Source organism: Panulirus ornatus, chromosome 4 (genome assembly GCF_036320965.1).
Source record: "Panulirus ornatus isolate Po-2019 chromosome 4, ASM3632096v1, whole genome shotgun sequence".
Lineage (NCBI taxonomy): Eukaryota > Metazoa > Arthropoda > Malacostraca > Decapoda > Palinuridae > Panulirus > Panulirus ornatus.
This window is the reverse complement of record NC_092227.1, coordinates 58,910,858-58,938,300: the sequence shown is the minus strand read 5'-3', so window position 1 is coordinate 58,938,300 and position 27,443 is coordinate 58,910,858. Positions and strand designations below refer to the sequence as shown.

Here is a 27,443-nt window from a genome sequence, read left to right as displayed (position 1 = left end):
CTGTGGAAGGTATTAAGAATATATGGTGCGGGAGGCAAGTTGTTAGAGGCAGTGAAAAGTTTTTATCAAGGATTTAAGGCATGTGTATGTGTAGGAAGAGAGGAAAGTGATTGGTTCTCAGTGAATGTAGGTTTGCGGCAGGGGTGTGTGATGTCTCCATGGTTGTTTAATTTGTTTATAGATGGGGTTGTTAGGGAGGTGAATGCAAGAGTTTTGGAAAGAGGGGCAAGTATGCAGTCTGTTATGGATGAGAGAGCTTGGGAAGTGAGTCAGTTGTTGTTCGCTGATGATACAGTACAGGTGGCTGATTCGTGTGAGAAACTACAGAAGCTGGTGACTGAGTTTGGTAAAGTGTGTGAAAGAAGAAAGCTGAGAGTAAATGTGAATAAGAGCAAGGTTATTAGGTACAGTAGGGTTGAGGGACAAGTCAATTGGGAGGTAAGTTTGAATGGAGAAAAACTGGAGGAAGTGAAGTGTTTTAGATATCTGGGAGTGGATTTGGCAGTGGATGGAACCATGGAAATGAAAGTGAATCATAGGGTGGGGGAGGGGGCGAAAGTTCTGCGAGCGTTGAAAATTGTGTGGAAGTTGAGAACATTATCTCAGAAAGCAAAAATGGGTATGTTTGAAGGAATAGTGGTTCCAACAATGTAATATGGTTGCGAGGCGTGGGCTATAGATAGAGTTGTGCAGAGGAGGGTGGATGTGCTGGAAATAAGTTGTTTGAGGACAATATGTGGTGTGAGGTGGTTTGATCGAGTAAGTAATAATAGGGTAAGAGAGATGTGTGGTAATAAAAAGAGTGTGGTTGAGAGAGCATAAGAGGGTGTTTTGAAATGGTTTGGTCACATGGAGAGAATGAGTGAGGAAAGATTGACCAAGAGGATATATGTGTCAGAGGTGAAAGGAAAGAGGAGAAGTGGGAGACCAAATTGGATGGGGAAAGAAGGAGTGAAAAAGATTTTGAGTGATCGGGGCCTAAACATGCAGGAGGGTAAAGGCTTGCAAGGAATAGAGTGAATTGGAACGATGTGGTACACTGGGGTCGACGTGCTGTCAATGGATTGAACCAGGGCATGTGAAGCATCTGGGGTAAACCATGGAAAGTTGTGTGGGGTCTGGATGTGGAAAGGGAGCTGTGGTTTCGGTAAATTATTAAATGACAGCTAGAGATCGAGTGTGAGTGAATGTGGCCTTTGTTGTCTTTTCCTAGTGCCACCTTCGTGCACATGAGGGGGGAGGGGGTTGTATGAATTATGTACATGTGTATATATGTATATGTGTGTGTGTGTATATATATATGTATACGTTGAGATGTATAGGTATGTATATTTGCGTGTGTGGACGTGTATGTATATACATGTGTATGTGGGTGGGTAGGGCCATTCTTTTGTCTGTTTCCTTGCACTACCTCGCTAATGCGGGAGACAGTGACAAAGCAAAATAAATAAATAATAATATTTATTTTATCATACATATTCACTGTCTCCAGCGTTTGCAAGGTAGCCCAAGGAAAAAGACGAAAGAATAGCCCAACCAACCCACATACACATGTATATACATAAACGCCCACACACGCACATATACACACCTATACATTTCAATGTATACATATATATACATACAAAGGCATATATACCCATGTACACACTCATACTTGCTGCCCCCATCCATTCCTATCACCACCCTGCCACACATGAAACAGCACCCCCCCTCCCCCTGTGTGCACGTGAAGAGCTCCCTTTCCGCATCCAAGCCCCACAAAACCTACCAGACGCTTCACATGCCCTGGTCCAATCCATGAGAGCACATCAACCCCAGTATACCACATCATTCCAATTCACTCTATTCCCTGTACACCTTTCACCCTCCTGTATGTTCAGGCCCTGATCACTAAAAATCTTTTTCACTCCATCCTTCCACCTCCAATTTGGTCTCCCACTTCTTCTTCCCTCCACCTCTGACACATATAACCTCTTTGTCACTCCTTCCTCGCTCATTCTCTCTTTGTGGCTAAACCATTTCAATACACTCTCTTCTGCTCTCTCATGCACACTCATTTTATTACCACATATCTCTCTTACCCTTTCATTACTTATTCGATCAAACCACCTCACACCACATATTGTCCTCAAACATTTCATTTCAACACAACCACCCTCCTCCGCACAACCCTATCTACAGCCCATGCCTCGCAACCATATAACATTGTTGGAACCACTATTCCACTATTCCTTCAAACATACCCATTTTTGCTCCGAGATAACGTTCTTGCCTTCCACACATTCTTCAACGCTCCCAGTACCTTCATTCCCTCCTCCACCCTGTGACTCACTTCCGTTTCCATGGTTCCATCCACTGCTAATTCCACTCCAAGATATCTAAAACACTTCACTTCCTCCAGTTTTTCTCCATTCAAACTTACCTCCCAATTAACTTGTCCCTCAACCCTATTGAACCTAATAACCTTGCTCTTATTCACATTTACCGTCAGCTCTCTTCTTTCACACACTTTACCAAACTCAGTCACCAACTTCTGCAGTTTCCCACTCAAATCAGCCACTAGTGCTGTATCATCAGCGAACAACAACTGACTCACTTCCCAAGCCCTCTCATCCACAACAGACTGCACACTTGCTCCTCTCTCCAAAACTCTTGCATTCACCTCCCTAACAACCCCATCCCTAAACAAATTAAATAATCATGGAGACATCACACACCCCCTGCCACAAACCGACATTCACAGGGAACCAATCACTTTCCTCTCTTCCTACTCGCACACATGCATTACATCATTGATAAAAACTTTTCACTGGTTCAAGCAACTTACCTCCCACACCTTATACTCTTAATACCTTCCACAAAGCATCTCTACCATATGCCTTCTCCAGATCCATAAATGCTACATGCAAATCCATCTGTTTTTCAAAGTATTTCTCACATACATTCTTCAAAGCATACACCTGATCCACACATCCTCTACCACATCTGAAACCACACTGCTTTCCCCAATCTGATGCTCTATACATGCCTTTACCCTTTCAATCAATACCCTCCCATATAATTTCCCAGGAATACTCAACAAACATATACCTCTGTAATTTGAACACTCGCCTTTATCCCTTCTGCCTTTGTACAATGGCACTATGCATGCATTCCGCCAATCCTCAGGCACCTCACCATGAACCATACATCCATTGAATATCCTTACCAACCAGTCAACAACACAGTCACCCCCTTTTTTAATAAATTCCACTGCTTTCACTACCTCCTCTCTGTTTACCAAGCCATTCTCCCTTACCCTCACACTTTGCACACCACCTCGACCAAAACACCCTATATCTGTCACTATTCCTTCAAACACGCCCATTTTTGCTCTCTCAGATAATGCTCTCAGATCCTTCGCCCCCTCTCCCACCTGTGACTCACTTCCGCTTCCCTGGTTCCATCTGCTGCTAAGTGCACTACCAGATATCTAAAACACTTCACTTCCTCCAGTTTTTCTCCATTCAAATTTACCTCCCAATTAACTTGTCCCTCAAAACTACTGAACCTAATTTCCTTGCTCTTATTCACATTTACTCTCAACTTTCTTCTTTCACACACTTTACCAAACTCAGTCATGAACCTCTGCAGTTTCTCAGCCAAATCAGCCACCAGCACTGTATCATCAGCAAACGACAACTGACTCACTTCCCAAGCCCTCTTATCCACAACAGACTGCATACTTGTCCCTCTCCAAAACTCTGCATTCATCTCCCTAACCACCCCTTCCTTCTTTAACCATGGAGACGTCATGCACCCCTGTAGCAAACCGACATTCACCAGGAACCAATAACTCTCCTCTCTTCCTACTCGTACACATGCCTTACATCCTTGGTAGAAACTTTTCACTGCTTCCAGCAACTTACCTCCCTCACCATATAATCTTAAAACCTTCCACAAAGCATCTCTATCAACCCTATCATATGCTTTCTCCAGATCCATAAATGCTACATACAAATCCATCTGTTTTTCTAAGTATTTCTCACATACATTCTTCAAAGATCATGAGAGGCAAGTGTTTTGGGAGCAGCTGAATGAGTGTGTTAGTGGTTTTGATGCACGAGACCGGGTTATAGTGATGGGTGACTTAAATGCAAAGGTGAGTAATGTGGCAGTTGAGGGAATAATTGGTATACATGGGGTGTTCAGTGTTGTAAATGGAAATGGTGAAGAGCTTGTAGATTTATGTGCTGAAAAAGGACTGGTGATTGGGAATACCTGGTTTAAAAAGCGAGATATACATAAGTATACGTATGTAAGTAGGAGAGATGGCCAGAGAGCGTTATTGGATTATGTGTTAATTGACAGGCACGCGAAAGAGAGACTTTTGGATGTTAATGTGCTGAGAGGTGCAACTGGAGGGATGTCTGATCATTATCTTGTGGAGGCTAAGGTGAAGATTTGTATGGGTTTTCAGAAAAGAAGAGTGAATGTTGGGGTGAAGAGGGTGGTGAGAGTAAGTGAGCTTGGGAAGGAGACTTGTGTGAGGAAGTACCAGGAGAGACTGAGTACAGAATGGAAAAAGGTGAGAACAATGGAAGTAAGGGGAGTGGGGGAGGAATGGGATGTATTTAGGGAATCAGTGATGGATTGCGCAAAAGATGCTTGTGGCATGAGAAGAGTGGGAGGTGGGTTGATTAGAAAGGGTAGTGAGTGGTAGGATGAAGAAGTAAGATTATTAGTGAAAGAGAAGAGAGAGGCATTTGGACGATTTTTGCAGGGAAAAAATGCAATTGAGTGGGAGATGTATAAAAGAAAGAGACAGGAGGTCAAGAGAAAGGTGCAAGAAGTGAAAAAGAGGGCAAATGAGAGTTGGGGTGAGAGAGTATCATTAAATTTTAGGGAGAATAAAAAGATGTTCTGGAAGGAGGTAAAGTGCGTGAGACAAGGGAGCAAATGGGAACTTCAGTGAAGGGCGCAAATGGGGAGGTGATAACAAGTAGTGGTGATGTGAGAAGGAGATGGAGTGAGTATTTTGAAGGTTTGTTGAATGTGTTTGATGATAGAGTGGCAGATATAGGGTGTTTTGGTCGAGGTGGTGTGCAAAGTGAGAGGGTTAGGGAAAATGATTTGGTAAACAGAGAAGAGGTAGTAAAAGCTTTGCGGAAGATGAAAGCCGGCAAGGCAGCAGGTTTGGATGGTATTGCAGTGGAATTTATTAAAAAAGGGGGTGACTGTATTGTTGACTGGTTGGTAAGGTTATTTAATGTATGTATGACTCATGGTGAGGTGCCTGAGGATTGGCGGAATGCATGCATAGTGCCATTGTACAAAGGCAAAGGGGATAAGAGTGAGTGCTCAAATTACAGAGGTATAAGTTTGTTGAGTATTCCTGGTAAATTATATGAGAGGGTGAAGGCATGTACAGAGCATCAGATTGGGGAAGAGCAGTGTGGTTTCAGAAGTGGTAGAGGTTGTGTGGATCAGGTGTTTGCTTTGAAGAATGTATGTGAGAAATACTTAGAAAAGCAAATGGATTTGTATGTAGCATTTATGGATCTGGAGAAGGCATATGATAGAGTTGATAGAGATGCTCTGTGGAAGGTATTAAGAATATATGGTGTGGGAGGCAAGTTGTTAGAAGCAGTGAAAAGCTTTCATCGAGGATGTAAGGCATGTGTACGTGCAGGAAGAGAGGAAAGTGATTGGTTCTCGGTGAATGTAGGTTTGCTGGCAGTGGTGTGTGATGTCTCCATGGTTGTTTAATTTGTTTATGGATGGGGTTGTTAGGGAGGTGAATGCAAGAGTTTTGGAAAGAGGGGCAAGTATGAAGTCTGTTGTGGATGAGAGAGCTTGGGAAGTGAGTCAGTTGTTGTTCACTGATGATACAGCGCTGGTGGCTGATTCATGTGAGAAACTGCAGAAGCTGGTGACTGAGTTTGGTAAAGTGTGTGAAAGAAGAAAGTTAAGAGTAAATGTGAATAAGAGCAAGGTTATTAGGTACAGTAGGGTTGAGGGTCAAGTCAACTGGGAGGTAAGTTTGAATGGAGAAAAACTGGAGGAAGTAAAGTGTTTTAGATATCTGGGAGTGGATCTGGCAGCGGATGGAACCATGGAAGTGGAAGTGGATCATAGGGTGGGGGAGGGGGCGAAAATCCTGGGAGCCTTGAAGAATGTGTGGAAGTCGAGAACATTATCTCGGAAAGCAAAAATGGGTATGTTTGAAGGAATAGTGGTTCCAACAATGTTGTATGGTTGCGAGGTGTGGGCTATGGATAGAGTTGTGCGCAGGAGGGTGGATGTGCTGGAAATGAGATGTTTGAGGACAATGTGTGGTGTGAGGTGGTTTGATCGAGTAAGTAATGTAAGGGTAAGAGAGATGTGTGGAAATAAAAAGAGCGTGGTTGAGAGAGCAGAAGAGGGTGTTTTGAAATGGTTTGGGCACATGGAGAGAACGAGTGAGGAAAGATTGACCAAGAGGATATATGTGTCGGAGGTGAGGGAACGAGGAGAAGTGGGAGACCAAATTGGAGGTGGAAAGATGGAGTGAAAAAGATTTTGTGTGATCGGGGCCTGAACATGCAGGAGGGTGAAAGGAGGGCAAGGAATAGAGTGAATTGGATCGATGTGGTATACCGGGGTTGACGTGCTGTCAGTGGATTGAAATCAGGGCATGTGAAGCGTCTGGGGTAAACCATGGAAAGCTGTGTATGTATATTTGCGTGTGTGGACGTGTATGTATATACATGTGTATGGGGGTGGGTTGGGCCATTTCTTTTGTCTGTTTCCTTGCGCTACCTCACAAACGCGGGAGACAACGGAAGAAAAAAAAAAAAAAAAAAAAAATATTCTCAAACATCTCATTTCCAGCACATCCACCCTCCTGTGCACAACTCTATCCATAGCCCATGCCTCGCAACCATACAACATTGTTGGAACCACTATTCCTTCAAACATACCCATTTTTGCTTTCCGAGATAATGTTCTCGACTTCTACACATTCTTCAAGGCTCCCAGGATTTTTGCCCCCTCCCCCACCCTATGATTCACTTCCGCTTCCATGGTTCCATCCGCTGCCAGATCCACTCCCAGATATCTAAAACACTTTACTTCCTCCAGTTTTTCTCCATTCAAACTTACCTCCCAGTTGACTTGACCCTCAACCCTACTGTACCTAATAACCTTGCTCTTATTCACATTTACACTTAACTTTCTTCTTTCACACACTTTACCAAACTCAGTCACCAGCTTCTGCAGTTTCTCACATGAATCAGCCACCAGCGCTGTATCATCAGCGAACAACAACTGACTCACTTCCCAAGCTCTCTCATCCACAACAGACTTCATACTTGCCCCTCTTTCCAAAACTCTTGCATTCACCTCCCTAACAACCCCATCCATAAACAAATTAAAGAACCATGGAGACATCACACACCCCTGCCGCAAACCTACACTGAATGAGAACCAATCACTTTCCTCTCTTCCTACACGTACACATGCCTTACATCCTCGATAAAAACTTTTAACTGCTTCTAACAACTTGCCTCCCACACCATATATTCTTAATACCTTCCACAGAGCATCTCTATCAACTCTATCATATGCCTTCTCCAGATCCAATAATGCTACATACAAATCCATTTGCTTTTCTAAGTATTTCTCACATACATTCTTCAAAGCAAACACCTGATCCACACATCCTCTACCACTTCTGAAACCATACTGCTCTTCCCCAATCTGATGCTCTGTACATGCCTTCACCCTCTCAATCAATACCCTCCCATATAATTTACCAGGAATATTCAACAAACTTATACCTCTGTAATTTGAGCACTCACTCTTATCCCCTTTGCCTTTGTACAATGGCACTATGCACGCATTCCGCCAATCCTCAGGCACCTCACCATGAGTCATACATACATTAAATAACCTTACCAACCAGTCAACAATACAGTCACCCCCTTTTTTAATAAATTCCACTGTAATACCATCCAAACCTGCTGCCTTGCCGGCTTTCATCTTCCGCAAAGCTTTTACTACCTCTTCTCTGTTTACCAAATCATTTTCCCTAACCCTCTCACTTTGCACACCACCTCGACCAAAACACCCTATATCTGCCACTCTATCATCAAACACATTCAACAAACCTTCAAAATACTCACTCCATCTCCTTCTCACATCACCACTACTTGTTATCACCTCCCCATTTGCGCCCTTCACTGAAGTTCCCATTTGCTCCCTTGTCTTACGCACTTTATTTACCTCCTTCCAGAACATCTTTTTATTCTCCTTAAAATTTAATGATACTCTCTCACCCCAACTCTCATTTGCCCTCTTTTTCACCTCTTGCACCTTTCTCTTGACCTCCTGTCTCTTTCTTTAATACATCTCCCACTCAATTGCATTTTTTCCCTGCAAAAATCGTCCAAATGCCTCTCTCTTCTCTTTCACTAATAATCTTACTTCTTCATCCAACCACTCACATACATAAATGTTCATTAGCTGGAGTTAAACTGGGAAGAGTTTATGATATACATGTGGGTAACTGAGGCATGTGATATGTTTTCCAGTTATGGCAGGAGGGTACTTTGGAAGAGTAGTAAACAATATAGTTTTGATTGGCAAGATATTTAATTCCATGTATGCTTCATAAATTGGACTCTGGGTCCACATTTTGAGTCACAGAGGACAGTATCTTATTACAGTTAATAAAACATCAATAAAGTAATTAAACTGGCAAGGCAGAAATCAGGGGTTAATATCCTTAGAGGTTTATACAGATTTCCCTCTTATGATATAATCAAAACTATCCTAGACAAATCTTTTACTCTTTAATGAGAGAGTTCCTTACTTGATCTGAAAGGAGTTGTTTGTGCCTCGATGGTCCAGGTCATGACATAGACAAGCAACCAAGAGTGCCAGACACTCCAGCTCACCCAAAACTTTCCACCACTGTGTTGTCTGAAAATTATGATGATTACATTATATCACAAACATATAGAATGCTTTATAGCAAAGAACACTTATGTTACATAACTTTATTCAATATACTTTTCATGCTACATGATATGTAAAGGCAATAATTAATAAAGAATGCTACTATCAAAAAGTAAGAACTGAGTTTATATCTTAAGAGTATCAGCAGCGTTATTGGCTTGGTAATGACTAAAATCATGTTTCATTGTAGACTGTACAAGGAAATACTTTACACAACCTGCTTCTAAAGCCTATGCTAGAGTGCAGTTCTTTCCAAAACTCTTGCATTCACCTCCCTGACAACCCCATTCATAAACAAATTAAACAACCATGGAGACATCACACACCCCTGCCGCAAACCTACATTCACCGAGAACCAATCACTTTCCTCTCTTCCTACACGTACACATGCCTTACATCCTCGATAAAAACTTTTCACTGCCTCTAACAACTTGCCTCCCACACCATATATTCTTAATACCTTCCACAGAGCATCTCTATCAACTCTATCATATGCCTTCTCCAGATCCATGAGTGCTACATACAAATCCATTTGCTTTTCTAAGTACTTCTCACATACATTCCTCAAAGCAAACACCTGATCCACACATCCTCTACCACTTCTGAAACCACACTGCTCTTCCCCAATCTGATGCTCTGTGCATGCCTTCACCCTCTCAATCAATACCCTCCCATAAAATTGACCAGGAATACTCAAAAACTTATACCTCTGCAATTTGAGCACTCACTCTTATCCCTTTGCCTTTGTACAATGGCACTATGCAAGCATTCTGCCAATCCTCAGGCACCTCACCATGAATCATACATACATTAAATAACCTTACCAACTGGTCAACAACACAGTCACCCCCTTTTTTATAAATTCCACTGCAATACCATCCAAACCTGCTGCCCTGCCGGCTTTCATCTTCCGCAAAGCTTTTACTACCTCTTCTCTGTTTATCAAATCATTTATATATATATATATATATATATATATATATATATATATATATATATATATATATATATATGTTTATTTATATTTATTTTGCTTTGTCGCTGTCTCCCGCGTTTGCGAGGTAGCGCAAGGAAACAGACGAAAGAAATGGCCCAACCCACCGCCATACACATGTATATACATACACGTCCACACATGCAAATATACATACCTATATATCTCAATGTACACATACATATACACACACAGACACATACATATATACCCATGCACACAATTCACACTGTCTGCCCCCATTCACTCCCATCGCCACCTCGCCACACATGGAATACCATCCCCCTCCCCCCTCATGTGTGCGAGGTAGCGCTAGGAAAAGACAACAAAGGCCCCATTCGTTCACACTCAGTCTCTAGCTGTCATGCAATAATGCCCAAAACCACAGCTCCCTTTCCACATCCAGGCCCCACACAACTTTCCATGGTTTACCCAGATGCTTCACATGCCCTGATTCAATCCACTGACAGCACGTCAACCCTGGTATACCACATCGATCCAATTCACTCTATTCCTTGCCCGCCTTTCACCCTCCTGCATGTTCAGGCCCCGATCACTCAAAATCTTTTTCATTCTATCTTTCCACCTCCAATTTGGTCTCCCACTTCTCCTCGTTCCCTCCACCTCCGACACATATATCCTCTTGGTCAATCTTTCCTCACTCATCCTCTCCATGTGCCCAAACCATTTCAAAACACCCTCTTCTGCTCTCTCAACCATGCTCTTTTTATTTCCACACATCTCTCTTACCCTTACATTACTTACTCGATCAAACCACCTCACACCACACACTGTCCTCAAACATCTCATTTCCAGCACATCCACCCTCCTGTGCACAACTCTATCCATAGCCCACGCCTCGCAACCATACAACATTGTTGGAACCACTATTCCTTCAACATAGCCATTTTTGCTTTCCGAGATAATGTTCTCGACTTCCACACATTCTTCAAGGCTCCCAGGATGTTTGCCCCCTCCCCCACCCTATGATTCACTTCCGCTCCCATGGTTCCATCCGCTGCCAGATCCACTCCCAGATATCTAAAACACTTTACTTCCTCCAGTTTTTCTCCATTCAAACTTACTTCCCAATTGACTTGACCCTCAACCCTACTGTACCTAATAACCTTGCTCTTACTCTCATTTACTCTTAACTTTCTTCTTTCACACACTTTACCAAACTCAGTCACCAGCTTCTGCAGTTTCTCACATGAATCAGCCACCAGTGCTGTATCATCAGCGAAAAACAACTGACTCACTTCCCAAGCTCTCTCATTCCCAACAGACTTCATACTTGCTCCTCTTTCCAAAACTCTTGCATTCACCTCCCTAACAACCCCATCCATAAACAAATTAAACAACCATGGAGACATCACACACCCCTGCCGCAAACCTACACTGAATGAGAACCAATCACTTTCCTCTCTTCCTACACGTACACATGCCTTACATCCTCGATAAAAACTTTTCACTGCTTCTAACAACTTGCCTCCCACGCCATATATTCTTAGTACCTTCCACAGAGCATCTCTATCAACTCTATCATATGCCTTCTCCCGATCCATAAATGCTACATACAAATCCATTTGCTTTTCTAAGTATTTCTCACATACATTCTTCAAAGCAAACACCTGATCCACACATCCTCTACCACTTCTGAAACCACACTGCTCTTCCCCAATCTGATGCTCTGTACATGCCTTCACCCTCTCAATCATTACCCTCTCATATAATTTACCAGGAATACTCAACAAACTTATACCTCTGTAATTTGAGCACTCACTCTTATCCCCTTTGCCTTTGTACAATGGCACTATGCACGCATTCCGCCAATCCTCAGGCACCTCACCATGAGTCATACATACATTAAATAACCTTACCAACCAGTCAACAATACAGTCACCCCCTTTTTTAATAAATTCCACTGCAATATGTGTACATATGTATATGTCTGTGTGTGTATATATATGTATATGTTGAGATGTATAGGTATGTATATTTGCGTGTGTGGACGTGTATGTATATACATGTGTATATATATATATATATATATATATATATATATATATATATATATATATATATATATATATATATTTATAATTTGTAGTGAAATTGTAAATCAATAATTCTGAAAATTTTATTTAATATGTAAATTTTCTATATATATGGGACATGCTTCATGGAGACAATGCATCTCATCAGGTGCAAAAATTCATAGTTTTTTAAATCTGAACACCACCAAACAAATTCCGCCTTCACTCTGCCATACTCGACTACATACTGGCCTGACCATTAAAGGGAATATGAGGGGGTGCCTTGTGGTTAAAGGGGATTGTGTGTGTGTGTGCATGTGGGGGGGGATGTGTTCAACTACTATTTATGTTATTTCATGATAATTCTTTCATAATTGGATGTGCTTTAAAGTTACCTGGGGATAATTCAAAGTTCTTAGTATTAGCCAATAAGATCGATTCAACGATGTTATGGGTAGCATGATCAGAAGAGCAGTACAATGTGACTGGGTTGTTAATGTCTACAGGGTGATCTTTTTCATGACAGTTTAGCGACTGCATTTTTGTGGTCATCTCTGCATAATGAATGGCAGTGCCAATAGCATCTCTCAGTTGCTGTTTTACCAGTCTAGCCAATGTATTCATCTTTACAAGACTTACATTTGACGGCATAAACACTCCTAATTTTCAGATAATTTGGCTTACTCTTAATTAAGGTCTTACCGAGTGTTATTGTACTGGAATGCAACATTAAAAACACTTTTTTAGCACCTGTCTTACATTAGCTAAGTTCGGAAAATAGGGCAACACTAAACATTTAGACCTATCATCATTTTCTACATTTTTATTACTAAATGATGCATAAAATGTCTTCCAAGTTTTCCAGTGAGCCATATTCACAAATCACTTTGGATAACATAACTGTCTAAAGATACATCTTATGTGACTACATTTGCTTAAACTAATGGGATCACATATCCGTAATGCTCCTAAAAACAGACATAACTAGACATGCTCTTAAAAACAGACAACTAGACATTTTTACAGAAGAATCATGTACCGAAAAATAATGAATATAGGTCTCAGAGTTGGTAGACTTCCTGTAGATCTTGAAGGATAAGTGATCAGATTCCCTAGTTATCAACACATCTAGAAATGACAATTTGCCTTCTTTTTCCCATTCAATCTTGAATTTGATGGTAGGGTGAATGTTATTTAATTCATTAAAGAAAACACCACAATCTTGGGAAGATGGCCATAAGGATCACCCATCGTCAATGTATATAAAACAAATTTTTGGATGATTACTGATTGAAACTAGAATTTCAAACTCAAAGTGTTTCTTTCCCTGGGATTTCCCAGGGCAAGACCAATTTCTATCTATAAAGACTATCTTTATCTTGGAAAACATTACTGGAAACACACGAGCTGTATTGAGCCAATGAGAGTTTCTATGGGCAGGGGTGAGGCCAGACTGAGATCAGGTAATTTTCTTAGGTGTGTGATGGTTTCATCAATGGAGACTCTAGCGAAAAGGGAATCCACATCAAAACTAATGAGTTTATGTTCAGGCAAATTAATTTATTAGTTTATGTTCAGGAAAATTAATGTTCCTAGCTTTGTTTACAAAATCTAAGCAATTAATAACCTGTACTGGAGAGATTTTTTCATGACCATTATTAAGGTATTTAGCTGATCATTTAGATAATCTATATACAGAAAAATTAACATAAGAGATGACTGGTTTGAGGGGACATCCATCTTTGTGAGTTTTAGGGAGACAATATATATTTATTTTTTATTATACTTTGTCGCTGTCTCCCGCGTTTGCGAGGTAGCGCAAGGAAACAGACGAAAGAAATGGCCCAACCACCCCCCCCATACACATGTATATACATACGTCCACACACGCAAATATACATATCTACACAGCTTTCCATGGTTTACCCCAGACACTTCACATGCCCTGCTTCAATCCACTGACAGCACGTCAACCCCGGTATACCACATCGCTCCAATTCACTCTATTCCTTGCCCTCCTTTCACCCTCCTGCATGTTCAGGCCCCGATCACACAAAATCTTTTTCACTCCATCTTTCCACCTCCAATTTGGTCTCCCTCTTCTCCTTGTTCCCTCCACCTCCGACACATATATCCTCTTGGTCAATCTTTCCTCACTCATCCTCTCCATGTGCCCAAACCAATATATATATATATATATATATATATTCACATTTCACATTTACTCTTAACTTTCTTCTTTCACACACTTTACCAAACTCAGTCACCAGCTTCTGCAGTTTCTCACATGAATCAGCCACCAGTGCTGTATCATCAGCGAACAACAACTGACTCACTTCCCAAGCTCTCTCATCCCCAACAGACTTCATACTTGCCCCTCTTTCCAAAACTCTTGCATTCACCTCCCTAACAACCCCATCCATAAACAAATTAAAGAACCATGGAGACATCACACATCCCTGCCGCAAACCTACATTCACTGAGAACCAATCACTTTCCTCTCTTCCTACACATACACATGCCTTAAATCCTCGATAAAAACTTTTCACTGCTTCTAACAACTTGCCTCCCACACCATATATTCTTAATACCTTCCACATAGCATCTCTGTCAACTCTATCATATGCCTTCTCCAGATCCATAAATGCTACATATAAATCCATTTGCTTTTCTAAGTATTTCTCATATACATTCTTCAAAGCAAACACCTGATCCACACATCCTCTACCACTTCTGAAACCACACTGCTCTTCCCCAATCTGATGCTCTGTACATGCCTTCACCCTCTCAATCAATGCCCTCCCATATAATTTACCAGGAATACTCAACAAACTTATACCTCTGTAATTTGAGCACTCACCTTTGTTCCCTTTGTCTTTGTACAATGGCACTATGCAAGCATTCTGCCAATCCTCAGGCACCTCACCATAAATCATACATACATTAAATAACCTTACCAACCAGTCAACAATACAGTCACCCTCTTTTATAATAAATTCCACTGCAATGCCATCCAAACTCACTGCCTTGCCGGCTTTCATCTTCCGCAAAGCTTTTACTACCTCTTGTCTGTTTACCAAGTCATTTTCCCTAACCCTCTCACTTTGCACACCACCTCGACCAAAACACCCTATATCTGCCACTCTATCATCAAACACATTCAACAAACCTTCAAAATACTCACTCCATCTCCTTCTCACATCACCACGACTTGTTATCACGTCCCCATTAGCCCCCTTCACAGAAGTTCCCATTTGTTCCCTTGTCTTACGGACTTTATTTACCTCCTTCCAAAACATCTTTTTATTCTCCCTAAAATTTAATGATACTCTCACCCCAACTCTCATTTGCCCTCTTTTTCACCTCTTGCACCTTTCTCTTGACCTCCTGCCTCTTTCTTTTATACATCTCCCACTCATTTGCATTACTTTCCTGCATAAATTGTCCAAATGCCTCTCTCTTCTCTTTCACTAATAATCTTACTTCTTCATCCCACCACTCACTACCCTTTCTAATCTGCCACCTCCCACGCTTCTCATGCCACAAGCATCTTTTGCGCAAGCCATCACTGCTTCCCTAAATACATCCCATTCCTCCCCCACTCCCCTTACTTCCTTTGTTCTCACCTTTTTCCATTCTGTACTCAGTCTCTCCTCACACAATTCTCCTTCCCAAGCTCACTTACTCTCACCACTCTCTTCACCCCAACATTCTCTCTTCTTTTCTGAAAACCTCTACAAATCTTCACCTTTGCCTCCACAAGATAATGATCAGACATCCCTCCAGTTGCACCTCTCAGCACATTAACATCCAAAAGTCTCTCTTTCGCGTGCCTATCAATTAACACATAATCCAATAACTCTCTCTGGCCATCTCTCCTACTTACATACGTATACTTATGTATATCTCCTTTTAAACCAGGTATTTCCAATCACCAGTCCTTTTTCAGCACATAAATCTACAAGCTCTTCACCATTTCCATTTACAACACTAAACACCCCATGTATACCAATTATTCCCTCAACTGCCACATTACTCACCTTTGCATTCAAATCACTCATCACTATAACCCTCTCTCGTGCATCAAAACCACTAACACACTCATTCAGCTGCTCCCAAAACACTTGCCTCTCATGATCTTTCTTCTCATGCCCAGGTGCATATGCACCAATAATCACCCATCTCTCTCCATCAACTTTCAGTTTTACCCATATCAATCTAGAGTTTACTTTCTTACACTCTATCATGTACTCCCACCATTCCTGTTTCAGGAGTAGTGCTACTCCTTCCCTTGCTCTTGTCCTCTCACTAACCCCTGACTTTACTCCCAAGACATTCCCAAACCACTCTTCCCCTTTACCCTTGAGCTTCGTTCCACTCAGAGCCAAAACATCGAGGTTCCTTTCCTCAAACATACTACCTATCTCTCTTTTTTCTCATCTTGGTTACATCCACACACATTTAGACATCCCAATCTGAGCCTTCGAGGAGGATGAGCACTCCCTGCGTGAATCCTTCATCTGTTTCCCCTTTTAGAAAGTTGAAATACAAGGAGGGGAGGGTTTCTAGCCCCCGCTCCCGTCCCCTTTAGTCGCCTTCTACAACACGTGAGGAATGTGTGGGAAGTATTCTTTCTCCCCTATCCCCAGGGATATGTTTCACTATCATTTAAAAGATCCTGAAGTTTAGATGCACAGTCTTCTGTATTCAAAAATCACAAACTGACTAGTCTCATCTGATTTTGTAAACCAAAACTGATGGATTTAGCTGCAAGTGGGGTGACACCCATATGAGAAAGAGCACTTAACCAGAAGCTCAATAAATGTAAATCTTCAATTAATTTTGGAATGGATGAGGAACATACATCAAATAAAGGGAAAGACATGAGAAATACTCATTTAAGGGTTACTAGAGGCAATAGAATCATCTGATGCAATCTCTGTAATAAAGGAAAGAAGAGTAAGTGGTTATAGACATAAAGGGATGAGTAATTATAGTTATGTCTGATCTGGAGTCATCTAGCCAGAAGTTACTGAGACAAGCTATGAAATTCAAAAATAAGGTAGAATTTAGAAGAATACTCATCAAGCATGATAGGCCAACAGAAGAGAGGGGTAAAATTACGAATACAGTCAGAAGGCAAAAAAGGAAAGACATGAAATAGCGCAAGATGGAAGACCACTCCTGCCAGTTCTGCAAAAAGGTCAAGAATGTTAGTTTTGCATACAAATGCCGAAGAATTAGTGGTACATGATAAAGAGCTGGAACTTAAGGACTGTATCCAGGAAAATGCACCAAATAATTTTGGAGGTGTGGAAACAAAGCTTCTAAAGTGATGTCACCTTTTCTGTCCCAAGGGATAAATGATAGTAAGGAGGGAAAGAGAAGATAAAGGAGAGGGTTGGCTTTCCTAATAAGAGATAACCATAAGCTTCAGGAAACAGCTGTAGATGTGCACATTCAGACAATACATAATGGGAAGGGTAGCTGTAGGAAAGAACTGCATAGTGGTGTTGAAAATATGTAATTCTCCAAAGAATTTTAACAGTCCAGAACAAATACACAAGGAGAAGGAAGGAACAATCAGGACGGTATGTGAAGCAGTAAAACATGCAATTCTTAGAGAAGGTAAAGTTATGATGATGGGAAATTTTAATTAAGAGACAGATTGGTGGGATTTGGATTCTCATAGTGACAGTGCACCATGGAGACAAGTTCCAAGCATGTGTGCAAGAAAATTTCCTATCCCAGCATATCACTGAACAAACTATGATGAGAGGGACTGATTCACCCTTTTCATTAAGTCACTACATCTTTGGCATTTTTGCAAGGGAAATAGATTTGGTTGAAAATCTCGGTATAAGAACATTTTTCATGCTGAACTGGAATCTGTTTGAAATATATGTTGTGGGACATTAAAGCTTGTAGATACGTAATTAATGGTCACTCTCTTAGAAGATTTTGTGATTATTTGACTTGTATTTATTGGGTATCTGTCAGCTTGGGGAAGCATTACTAGACATTTTCTGAGGATTTTTCAAGTATAGAATCATTTCATTATGGTATTCTTTAGTTTTAGAACAAAAAACTTTTGGGCTAAAAAAATTCCCTGTACCTGCAATTTTTTGGCATATTTGTGAGGAAATGGATTTACTTGAAAATTCTCAGTATAATAACTATCTTTCGCTCTGAATTCAAATATGGATTCAAAATATATGTTGCAGGATGTTATGGCCTGTACATAAGTAGTTAATATTTACTCTTGTAGAGGATTTTTCATTATTTGCCTCATATTTACTGGGTATCAAGCATTTTTGGGAAGAATTATAAGATAGTTTCTGAGATTATTTCAAGAATAGAAGTTTCATTATATTATACTTCAATTTTGAAATAAAAAGGTTTTTAGACTAAAAAATCCCTAAACTATCAACGATTTTTTTTTTTTGTGACAGTAATAGATTTGTGTAAAAGCCTCTGCATGAGGACTATATGTCGTGGTGAATTTGATTCTGGGTTTGAAATATATGCTTTGGGATGTTAAGGCCTGTAAATAAGTAATTAATGGTAACTCTTTTAGAAGATTCTGAGATTATTTTGCTCAGATTTACTGGGTATCTGTCAGCTTGAGGAAGCATTATGAGATATTTTCCATGATTATTTCAAGTATAGAAGTGTTTCATTATGTCATATATCAGTTTGAAAATAAAAGGTATTTGGCAAAAAAAAAAATTCCTGTGAACTATTACCTGCAATTTTTGGTAGTTTTGTGAGGGTAATAGCTTCACTTGAAAACCTCAGTATGAGGACTATTTTTCATGATGAATTCGAATCTGGGGTTGAAATATATGTTGGGAGACATTAGGGCCTGTAAATAAGTAATTAATCATTAGTCTTTTAGAAGATTCTGTGATTATTCCGTTTGTATCTATTGGTTATCTGTCGGCTCGGGGAAGCATAAGGAGATATTTTTCATGATTAGCCCAAATATAAAAGTGTTTCATTATGTCATATTTCAGTTTGAAAACAGAAAGGTTTGGGGGCAAAAAATTCCCAGAACTATTACCTACAGTTTCTGGTATTTTTATAAGGGTAATAATTTTCATTAAAAGCCTCAGTATTTTTCATGCTGAATTCAAATCTGGCAATGCAATATATGTTGGGGGACATTAAGGCCTGTGAATAAGTAAATAACTGTTACTCTTAAAGAAGATTCTGTAATCATTCAATTCATATTTACTGGGTATCTGTCTACTTGGGGAAGCATTATAAGATATTTTCTGTGATTATTACGAATGGAGAGATTATAATATTATATTTCAGTTCTAAAACAAAAAGGTATTCGGACTGTTAAATTCCTACAACTATAGCCTGCAATTTTTGGTATTTTTGTGAGGGTATTAGATTTGCTTGGAAAGCTCAGCATATGAACTATTTTTCAAACCAAACTCAAATCTGGGTTTGAAATATATGTTTGGGAATATTAAGGCCAGTACATAAGTAATTAATGGTTGCTCTTTTAGAAGATTCTGTGATTATTTGGTTTGTATTTATTGGGTATCTGTCAGCTTAGGAAGCATTAAGCAGTATTTTCCTTGATTATTTCGACGATAAAAGTGTTTCATTGTCATAGTTCAGTTTTATAAAAAAAATGTACTCTGCAATTTTGTTCAAAAATCTGTCTATGGACTATTTTTTTATGCTGAAATAGAATCTGGGGTTGAAATATAAGATGAGGGATATTAAGTCCTTTAAATAAATAATCATTGGTTACTCTTATTGAAGATTCTGAGATTATTTGGCATTTGTTTACTGGGTATCAGTTGGCTTGAGGAAGCATTATTAAACATTTTCTGTTATCATTTCATGTACAGAAGTATTTCATGAAGTAATTCTTCAATTTGAAAAGAAAGAGGTATTTGGGTTAAAAAAAATTTGAATTTTTCTGAAGGAAATAATTTGCTTGAAAATCCCAGTATAAGAGCTAATTTTCATGGTGAATGTAAATCTGGGTTTGACACGTGTTGCAGGACATTAAGGCCTGCAAATAAGTAATCAATGGTAACTCTTTTAGATTTTAAGATTATTTGGCTTATATATTCTGGGTATCTGTCTGCTTGGGGAAGCATTATGAGATATTTTCCATGATTATTTCAAGTATAGAATTGTTTCATTACATCATACTTGAATTTTAAAACAAGGTTTTTAGTAAAAAAAAAAAATTCCATGAACCATTACTAGTGATTTTTTGGTATTTTTGTGAGAGTAATAGATTTGCTTGAAAACTTCTGCAAAAAAAACTATTTTTCATGCTGAATTTAATTTTGGGGCTGAAATATATGTGGACCATTTACGGGCCACCCTGGGTCAAGCGCATAGGTTCGAATCCTGGATATTATACATCATACTTAACCACCGTCTCCTGCGTTAGCGAGGTAGCGCAAGGAAACAGACGAGGAATGGCCCAACCCACCCACATACACATGTATACACATAAATGCCCACAAATGCACATATACATACATATACATTTCAATATATACATAATAATACATACACAGACATATACATGTATACACATGTACATATCCATATTTGGTGCCTTAATCCATTTCCATCGCTACCCCAACACACACACGAAATAGCATTCCCACCCACCCCAAGTGAGGCAGCGCCAGGAACAAACAAAAAAAGGCCACATTCGTTCACACTCAGTCTCTAAGTGTCATATGTAATGCACCGAAACCACAGCTCCCTTTCTACATCCAGGCACAACAGACCTTTCCATGGATAACTGCAGACACTTCACATGCCCTGGTTCAATCCATTGACAGCACATTGACCCCGGAACCTAGCATAAATGAGATGGTATTGATTTGGGCTTCAGCTGCCTTTCCTGCCTAAGCTAACATACAAAGTAAAATTAATGCCTATAAATAAGTAACTAATGGTTACTCTCTAAAATGGTTCTGGGTATCTGTCAGGTTGGGGAAGCATTTTGAGATATTTTCCATGATTATTTCAGGTATAGGAGTGTTTCAGTATGTCATATTTCAGTTTGAAAACAAAAAGATGTTAAGGCTAAAAATTCTCTAAACTATTTATCACCTGGAATTTTTGATATTTCAGTAAGGGAAGTAAATTTCCCTGAAAATCTCAAGAAAATGACTATTTTCATGTTGAATTTGAATCTGGGGTTGAAATACATGTTGGCAGACATTAAGGTTTGTATATAAGTAATTAACTTATTCTTTTAAAAGATTCTTAGATTATTTGGCCATATTTACTGTTTATCTGTCAGCTTGGGGGAAAATTACGAGATATTTTCCATGATTATTTCAAGTATAGAAGCATTTAATTATGTCATATTAGATTTGCTTGAAAACCTCTATATAAGAAAAATTTTTCATGCTGAATTTGATTCTAGGGTTGAAATGTATGTTAGGGAACATTAAGGCTTGTGAACGAATAATATTTTTTTTCATGGAAGAGTTTGAGATTATTTGAATTGAATTTAATGGGTATCTGTTGGCATTGGGAAGCATTATGAGATTTCTTCCGTGGTTCTTTTAAGTATAGAAGCATTTCTTTATGTCATATCATAATTCTAAAACAAAAAGATTTCTTTGGGGGGGCCAAAACTGTAAAATCCTCAGTATGAATACTGTTTTTCATGCTGAATTGGAATCTGGAGTTGCAATAAAAGTCAGGGGACATTAAGGCCTGTTGATAAATAATTAATGGTTACTCTTTAAGAAGGTGGAAGGATAGAGTGAAAAAGACTCTGGGTGATCAGGGCCTGAGTTCAATACAGGTGGGTGAGAGGCGTGCAAAGAATAGAGTGAACTGGAAAGATGTGATACACCAGAGTCAATGTGCTGTCAATGGACTGAACCAGGGATGCGAAATGTTTGGGATAAACCATGGAAAGGTCTGTGGGGCCTTGATGTGGATAGAGAGCTGTGGTTTCAATGCATTACACATGACAGCTAGTGACTGAGTGTGAATGAATGTGGCCTTTTTTTTATGTTTTTCTGGCGCTACCTCACTGAAGCAGGGGGTAGTGAAGCTGTTTCCTGTGGGGCGGGTTGGCACCAGGAATGGATGAAGGCAAGCAAGTATGAATAAGTGCATGTGCATATATGTATATGTCTGTATATGTGTATGTATATGTGCATGTATGGGCATTTAAGTATACATATGAGTATATGAATGGATGGGCCATTCTTTGTCTGTTTCCTGGCACTACCTCGCTGATGTGGGAAGCAGCAATCAAGTATAATAAATAAATGAATAATCTATCATTAACTGTTATTCTTTTAAAAGATTCTTAGATTATTTGGCTCATATTTACTGTTTATTTTCCATGATTTATTCAGATGTAGAAGTGTTTTGTTGTCATATTTCAATTAAAAAAAAACTTTTGGGCTAAAAATTCCCTGAAAGTTACATATTTTTTTTTTTGTATTTTTGAGGGTGATAGATTTAGTTGAAAATCTCTGTGTAAGGACTATTTTTCAAGCTCATTTTGAATCTTATGTTGGGGGACGTTAAGTCCTGTAAATAAGTAATTAGTGGTTCCTCTTTTAGAGGATTTTGAGATTATTCAGCTTGTATTTCCTGGGTATCTGTCGATATGGAGAAGCATTATGAGATATTTTCTGTGATTATTTCAAGTATAGAAATGTTTAATTATGTCATATTTCAATTTGAAAACAAACCAGTATTTGTGTTAAAAAATGTCGAACTATAACCTGCAATTTTTGGTACTTTTTTAAGGGAAAGAAATTTGCTTAAAAATCCCAGTGAAAGGACTATTTTTCATGCTGGATTTGAAGTACACGATGGGAGATATTAAGGCTTGTAAATAAGTAATTCATTGTTACCCTTTAGAAGATTCTGAGAATGTCTAGCTTGGTTTACCAGGTATCTATCAGTTTGGGGAAGCATTACGAGATATTTTTGTGATTATTTCGGAGACAGAATCATTTCATTGTCATATTTTAATTTCAAAACAAAAAGGTATCTTTGTGAGAGTAATAGACATGCTTGAAACACCCTGTAGAAGGACTACTTTTCATGTTGAATTCGATTCTGGGGTTGAAAAACGTTTGGGGACATTAAGGCCCGTAAACATGTAATTAATGGTTACTATTAGTAATTAATGGTTAATCTTTAAGAAGAGTGTGATATTTTCCCTGGTTATTTCAAGTATAAAAACATCTCATTATGTCATATTTCAATTTTAAAACAAAAAGGTGCTTTGACTACAAATTTCCCTTGAATTATTAGCTGTGATTTTTGTTATCCTTGTGAGGGCAACAGATTTCCCGAAAAACCACTGTATAAGGACTATTTCTCATGCTGATTTCAAATCTGGAGTTGAAATATATGTTGTCAGACATAAAGGTTTGTAAATAAGTAATTAATGGTTATTCTTTTTGAAGACTGTAATTATTCAATTCATATTTACTAAGTATGTGTTGGCAAGAGGAAGAATTACGGGAGAATTTCCATGGTTATTACACATGCAGAAGCATTTCATTGTGGCAAATTTCCATGAACCATTACCTGCAATTTTTGAAATTTATGTGAGGGTAATAAATTTGCTTGAAAACTTAAATATAAGGACTATTTTTCATGCTGAATTCAAATCTGAGGTTGAAATATATATTGGGGACATTACGTTCTGTAAATTTGTGATTAAACATTACTCTTTTAAAAAGATTCTCTGATTATTCTGTTTATATCTACTAGGTATCTGTCAGCTAGGGGAAACCCCATGTGATATTTTGCACGATTAATTCGAGTACAGAAGCATTTTATGTCATAATTCACTTTGAAAATAAAAAGGTTTTTGTTTAAAAATTCTCTATTTATTACCTGCAATTTTTTGAAACTTTTCTAAGAGTAAGAGATTTGCTTGAAAAACTCAATATCTGGACTATTTTTCATGCTTAATTTGAATCTGGGGTTTAAATATATGTTAGGGGACATAAAGGCCAGTAAATACGTAACTAACTGTTACTCTTTTAGAAGATTCTACTATTATTTAGTTCATATTTATTGGGTATCTATCAACTTGGGGAAGCATTACAAGATATTTTCCATGGTTATTTCAATTATCAAAGTGTTTTATTACATCATATTTCAATTATATAAGAAAAAAGATTTTTAAGCTAAAAATTTCCCAGAACTATTACATTGGTCATCAAAATTTCAACTTTTTTGTCCCACAAACTAAAGTACGTGGACCTTATAGTATTTTTTACACTGATTTCAAATCTTTTTTTTAGAATTTTTCTATCAGGCAAGCTTTTTAAATGACAGAGCAATCAAATTTTACAATGTGTACAATTTTTACCTATATTTGGTCTCAGGAACATCCCTCCTTAGTGTCCAGCAGTAATCTGCCAACTTAGAAGGACTCCACTTTCCTTGGTACCATTTTTCCATGTCCAAAACGTTCTGGTGAAATCTTTTGCCCTGCTCATCAATGACTGCCCCAAGATTTTCCAGGAAAAAGTCTGAGTGCAAGCCCTGCCCCAAGATTTTCCAGGAAAAAGTCTGAGTGCAAGCCCTAAAAGTGAATTTTTAGACTCATATTACACTCTAGAGCTTTATACGAAGTCTCTATATCTTTTACAACATCACAGTAGTTTTCTGATCTATGATTTCCCAAAATTTCTTTGGAAACTCGTAAATGACAGCATGTGTAATGCACCGAAACCACAGCTCCCGTTCCACATCCAGGCCCCACAAAACTTTCCATGGATTACCCCAGACACTTCACATTCCCTGGTTCAATCCACTGACAGCACATTGACCCCGATATACCACATCATTCCAGTTCACTCTACTCCTTGCACGCCTTTCACCCTCCTGTATGGTCAGGCCCCGATCAGCTCAAAATTATTTTCCCTCCATCCTTCCACCTCCAATTTGGTCTCCCACCTCTCGTTCCCTCCACCTCTGACACATATATCCTCTTTTCAATCTTTCCTCAATCATTCTCTCCATGTGACCAAACCATTTCAACACACGCTCTTCTGCTCTCTCAACCACACTCTTTTTATTACCACACATCTCTCTCACCCTTTCGTTACTTAATCAAACCACCTCACACCACATATTGTCCTCAAACATCTCATTTCCAACACATCCACCCTCCTCCACACGACCCTATAACATTGTTTGAACCACTATTCCTTCAAACATACCCATTTTTGCTCCGAGATAATGTTCTCACCTTTCACACGGTCTTCAACGCTCCCAGAACCTTCGCCCCCTCCCCCACCGTGACTCACTTCTGCTTCCATGGTTCCCTCTGCTGCTAAGTCCACTCCCAGATATCTTTAACACTTAAGTTCCTCCAGTTTTTCTCCATTCAAACTTACCTCCCAATTGACTTGTCCCTCAACCCTACTGAACCTAATAACCTTGCTCTTATTCACATTTACTCTCAGCTTTCTTCTTTCCCTCACTTTACCAAACTCAGCTTCTCACCTGAATCAGCCACCAGTGCTGTATCATCAGCAAACAACAACTGACTCACTTCCCAAGCTCCCTCATCCACAACAGACTGCATCCTTCTCCATCTCTCCAAAACTCTTGCATTCACTTCCCTAACAACCCCATCCATAAACAAATTAAACAACCATGGAGACATCATGCACCCCTGCCGCAAAACTGACATTCACTGGGAACCAATCACTTTCTTCTCTTCCTACTTGTACACATGCCTTACATCCTCAATAAAAACTTTTCACTGATTCTAGTAACTTACCTCCCACACCATATACTCTTAATACCTTCCACAGAGCATCTCTATCAACTCTATCATATGCCTTCTCCAGATCCATAAATGCTACATACAAATCCATCTGTTTTTCTGAGAATTTCTCACATACATTCTTCAAAGCAAAGACCTGATCCACACATCCTCTACCACTTCTGAAACCACACTGCTCTTCCCCAATGTGATGCTCTGTACATACCTTGACACTCTCAATCAATACTCTCCCATATAATTTCCCAGGAATACTCAACAACCTTATACCTCTGTAATTTGAACACTCACCTTTATCCCCTATGTCTTTGTACAATGGTACTATGCGTGCATTCTGCCAGTCCTCAGGCACTTCACCATGAACCATACATACATTGAATACCAACCAGTCAACAACACAATCACCCCCTTTTTTGATAAATTCCACTGCAATACCATCTAAACCCGCCGCCTTGCCGGCTTTCATCTTCCGCAAAGCTTTCACTACCTCTTCTCTGTTTACCAAATCATTCTCCCTGACCCTCTCGCTTTGCATACCACCTTGACCAAAACACCTTATATCTGCCACTATATCATCAAACACATTTGACAAACCTTCAAAATGCTCACTCCATCTCCCTCCATCACTACTTGTTATTACCTCCCCATTTGCCCCCTTCACCGATGTTCCCATTTGTTCTCTTGTCTTATGCACTTTATTTACCTCCTTCCAAAACATCTTTTTATTCTCCCTAAAATTTAATGAATCTCTCTCCTCAACTCTCATTTGCCCTCTTTTTCACCTCTTGCACTTTTCTCTTGACCTCTTGCCTCTTTCTTTTATACATCTCCCAGTCATTTGCACTATTTCCCTGCAAAAATCATCCAAATGCTTCTCTCTTCTCTTTCACTAATAAACTTACTTCTTCATCCCAACACTCACTACCCTTTCTAATCTGCCCACCTCCCACCTTTCTCATGCCACAGGCATCTTTTGCACAAGCCATCATTACTTCCCTAAATACATCCCATTCCTCCCCCACTCCCCTTATGTCATTTGCTCTCACCTTTTTCCATTCTGCACTCAGTCTCTCCTGGTACTTCCTCACACAAGTCTCCTTTCCAAGCTCACTTACTCTCACCACTCTCTTCACCCCAACATTCTCTCTTCTTTTCTGAAAACCTCTACATATCTTCACCTTCGCCTCCACAAGATAGTGATCAGACATCCCTCCAGTTGCCCCTCTCAGCACATTAACATTCAACAGTCTCTCTTTCACGCACCTATCAATTAACACGTAATCCAAAAATGCTTTCTGACCGTAAGTCTCTCCTACTTACATACGTATACTTATTATGTATATCTCTCTTTTTAAACCAGGTATTCCCAATCACCAGTCCTTTTTCAGCACACAAATCTACAAGCTCTTCACCATTTCCATTTACAACACTGAACACCCCATGTACACCAATTATACCCTCAACTGCCACATTACTCACCTTTGCATTTAAATCCCCCATCACTATAACCTAGTCTCGTGCATCAAAGCTGCAAACACTCTCACTCAGCTGCTCCCAAAACACTTGCCTCTCATGATCTTTCTTCTCATGACCAGGTGCATAGGCACCAATAATTACCCACCTCTCTCCATCCACTTTCAGTTTT

General features: G+C 39.4%; 1 protein-coding gene across 9 annotated transcripts in view; it reads right to left on the bottom strand.

Moving 5' to 3' along the window:
* Positions 1-27,443, bottom strand: part of Pde11 (Phosphodiesterase 11) — a 1,275,799-nt gene that overhangs the window by 69,727 nt on the left and 1,178,629 nt on the right. For all 9 annotated transcript variants that reach the window (XM_071695072.1, XM_071695082.1, XM_071695086.1 and 6 more), the window contains one exon: positions 8,837-8,946. In XM_071695072.1, coding sequence (XP_071551173.1) covers positions 8,837-8,946 — 110 coding nt within the window. The remainder of the gene's footprint in view (positions 1-8,836; positions 8,947-27,443) is intronic.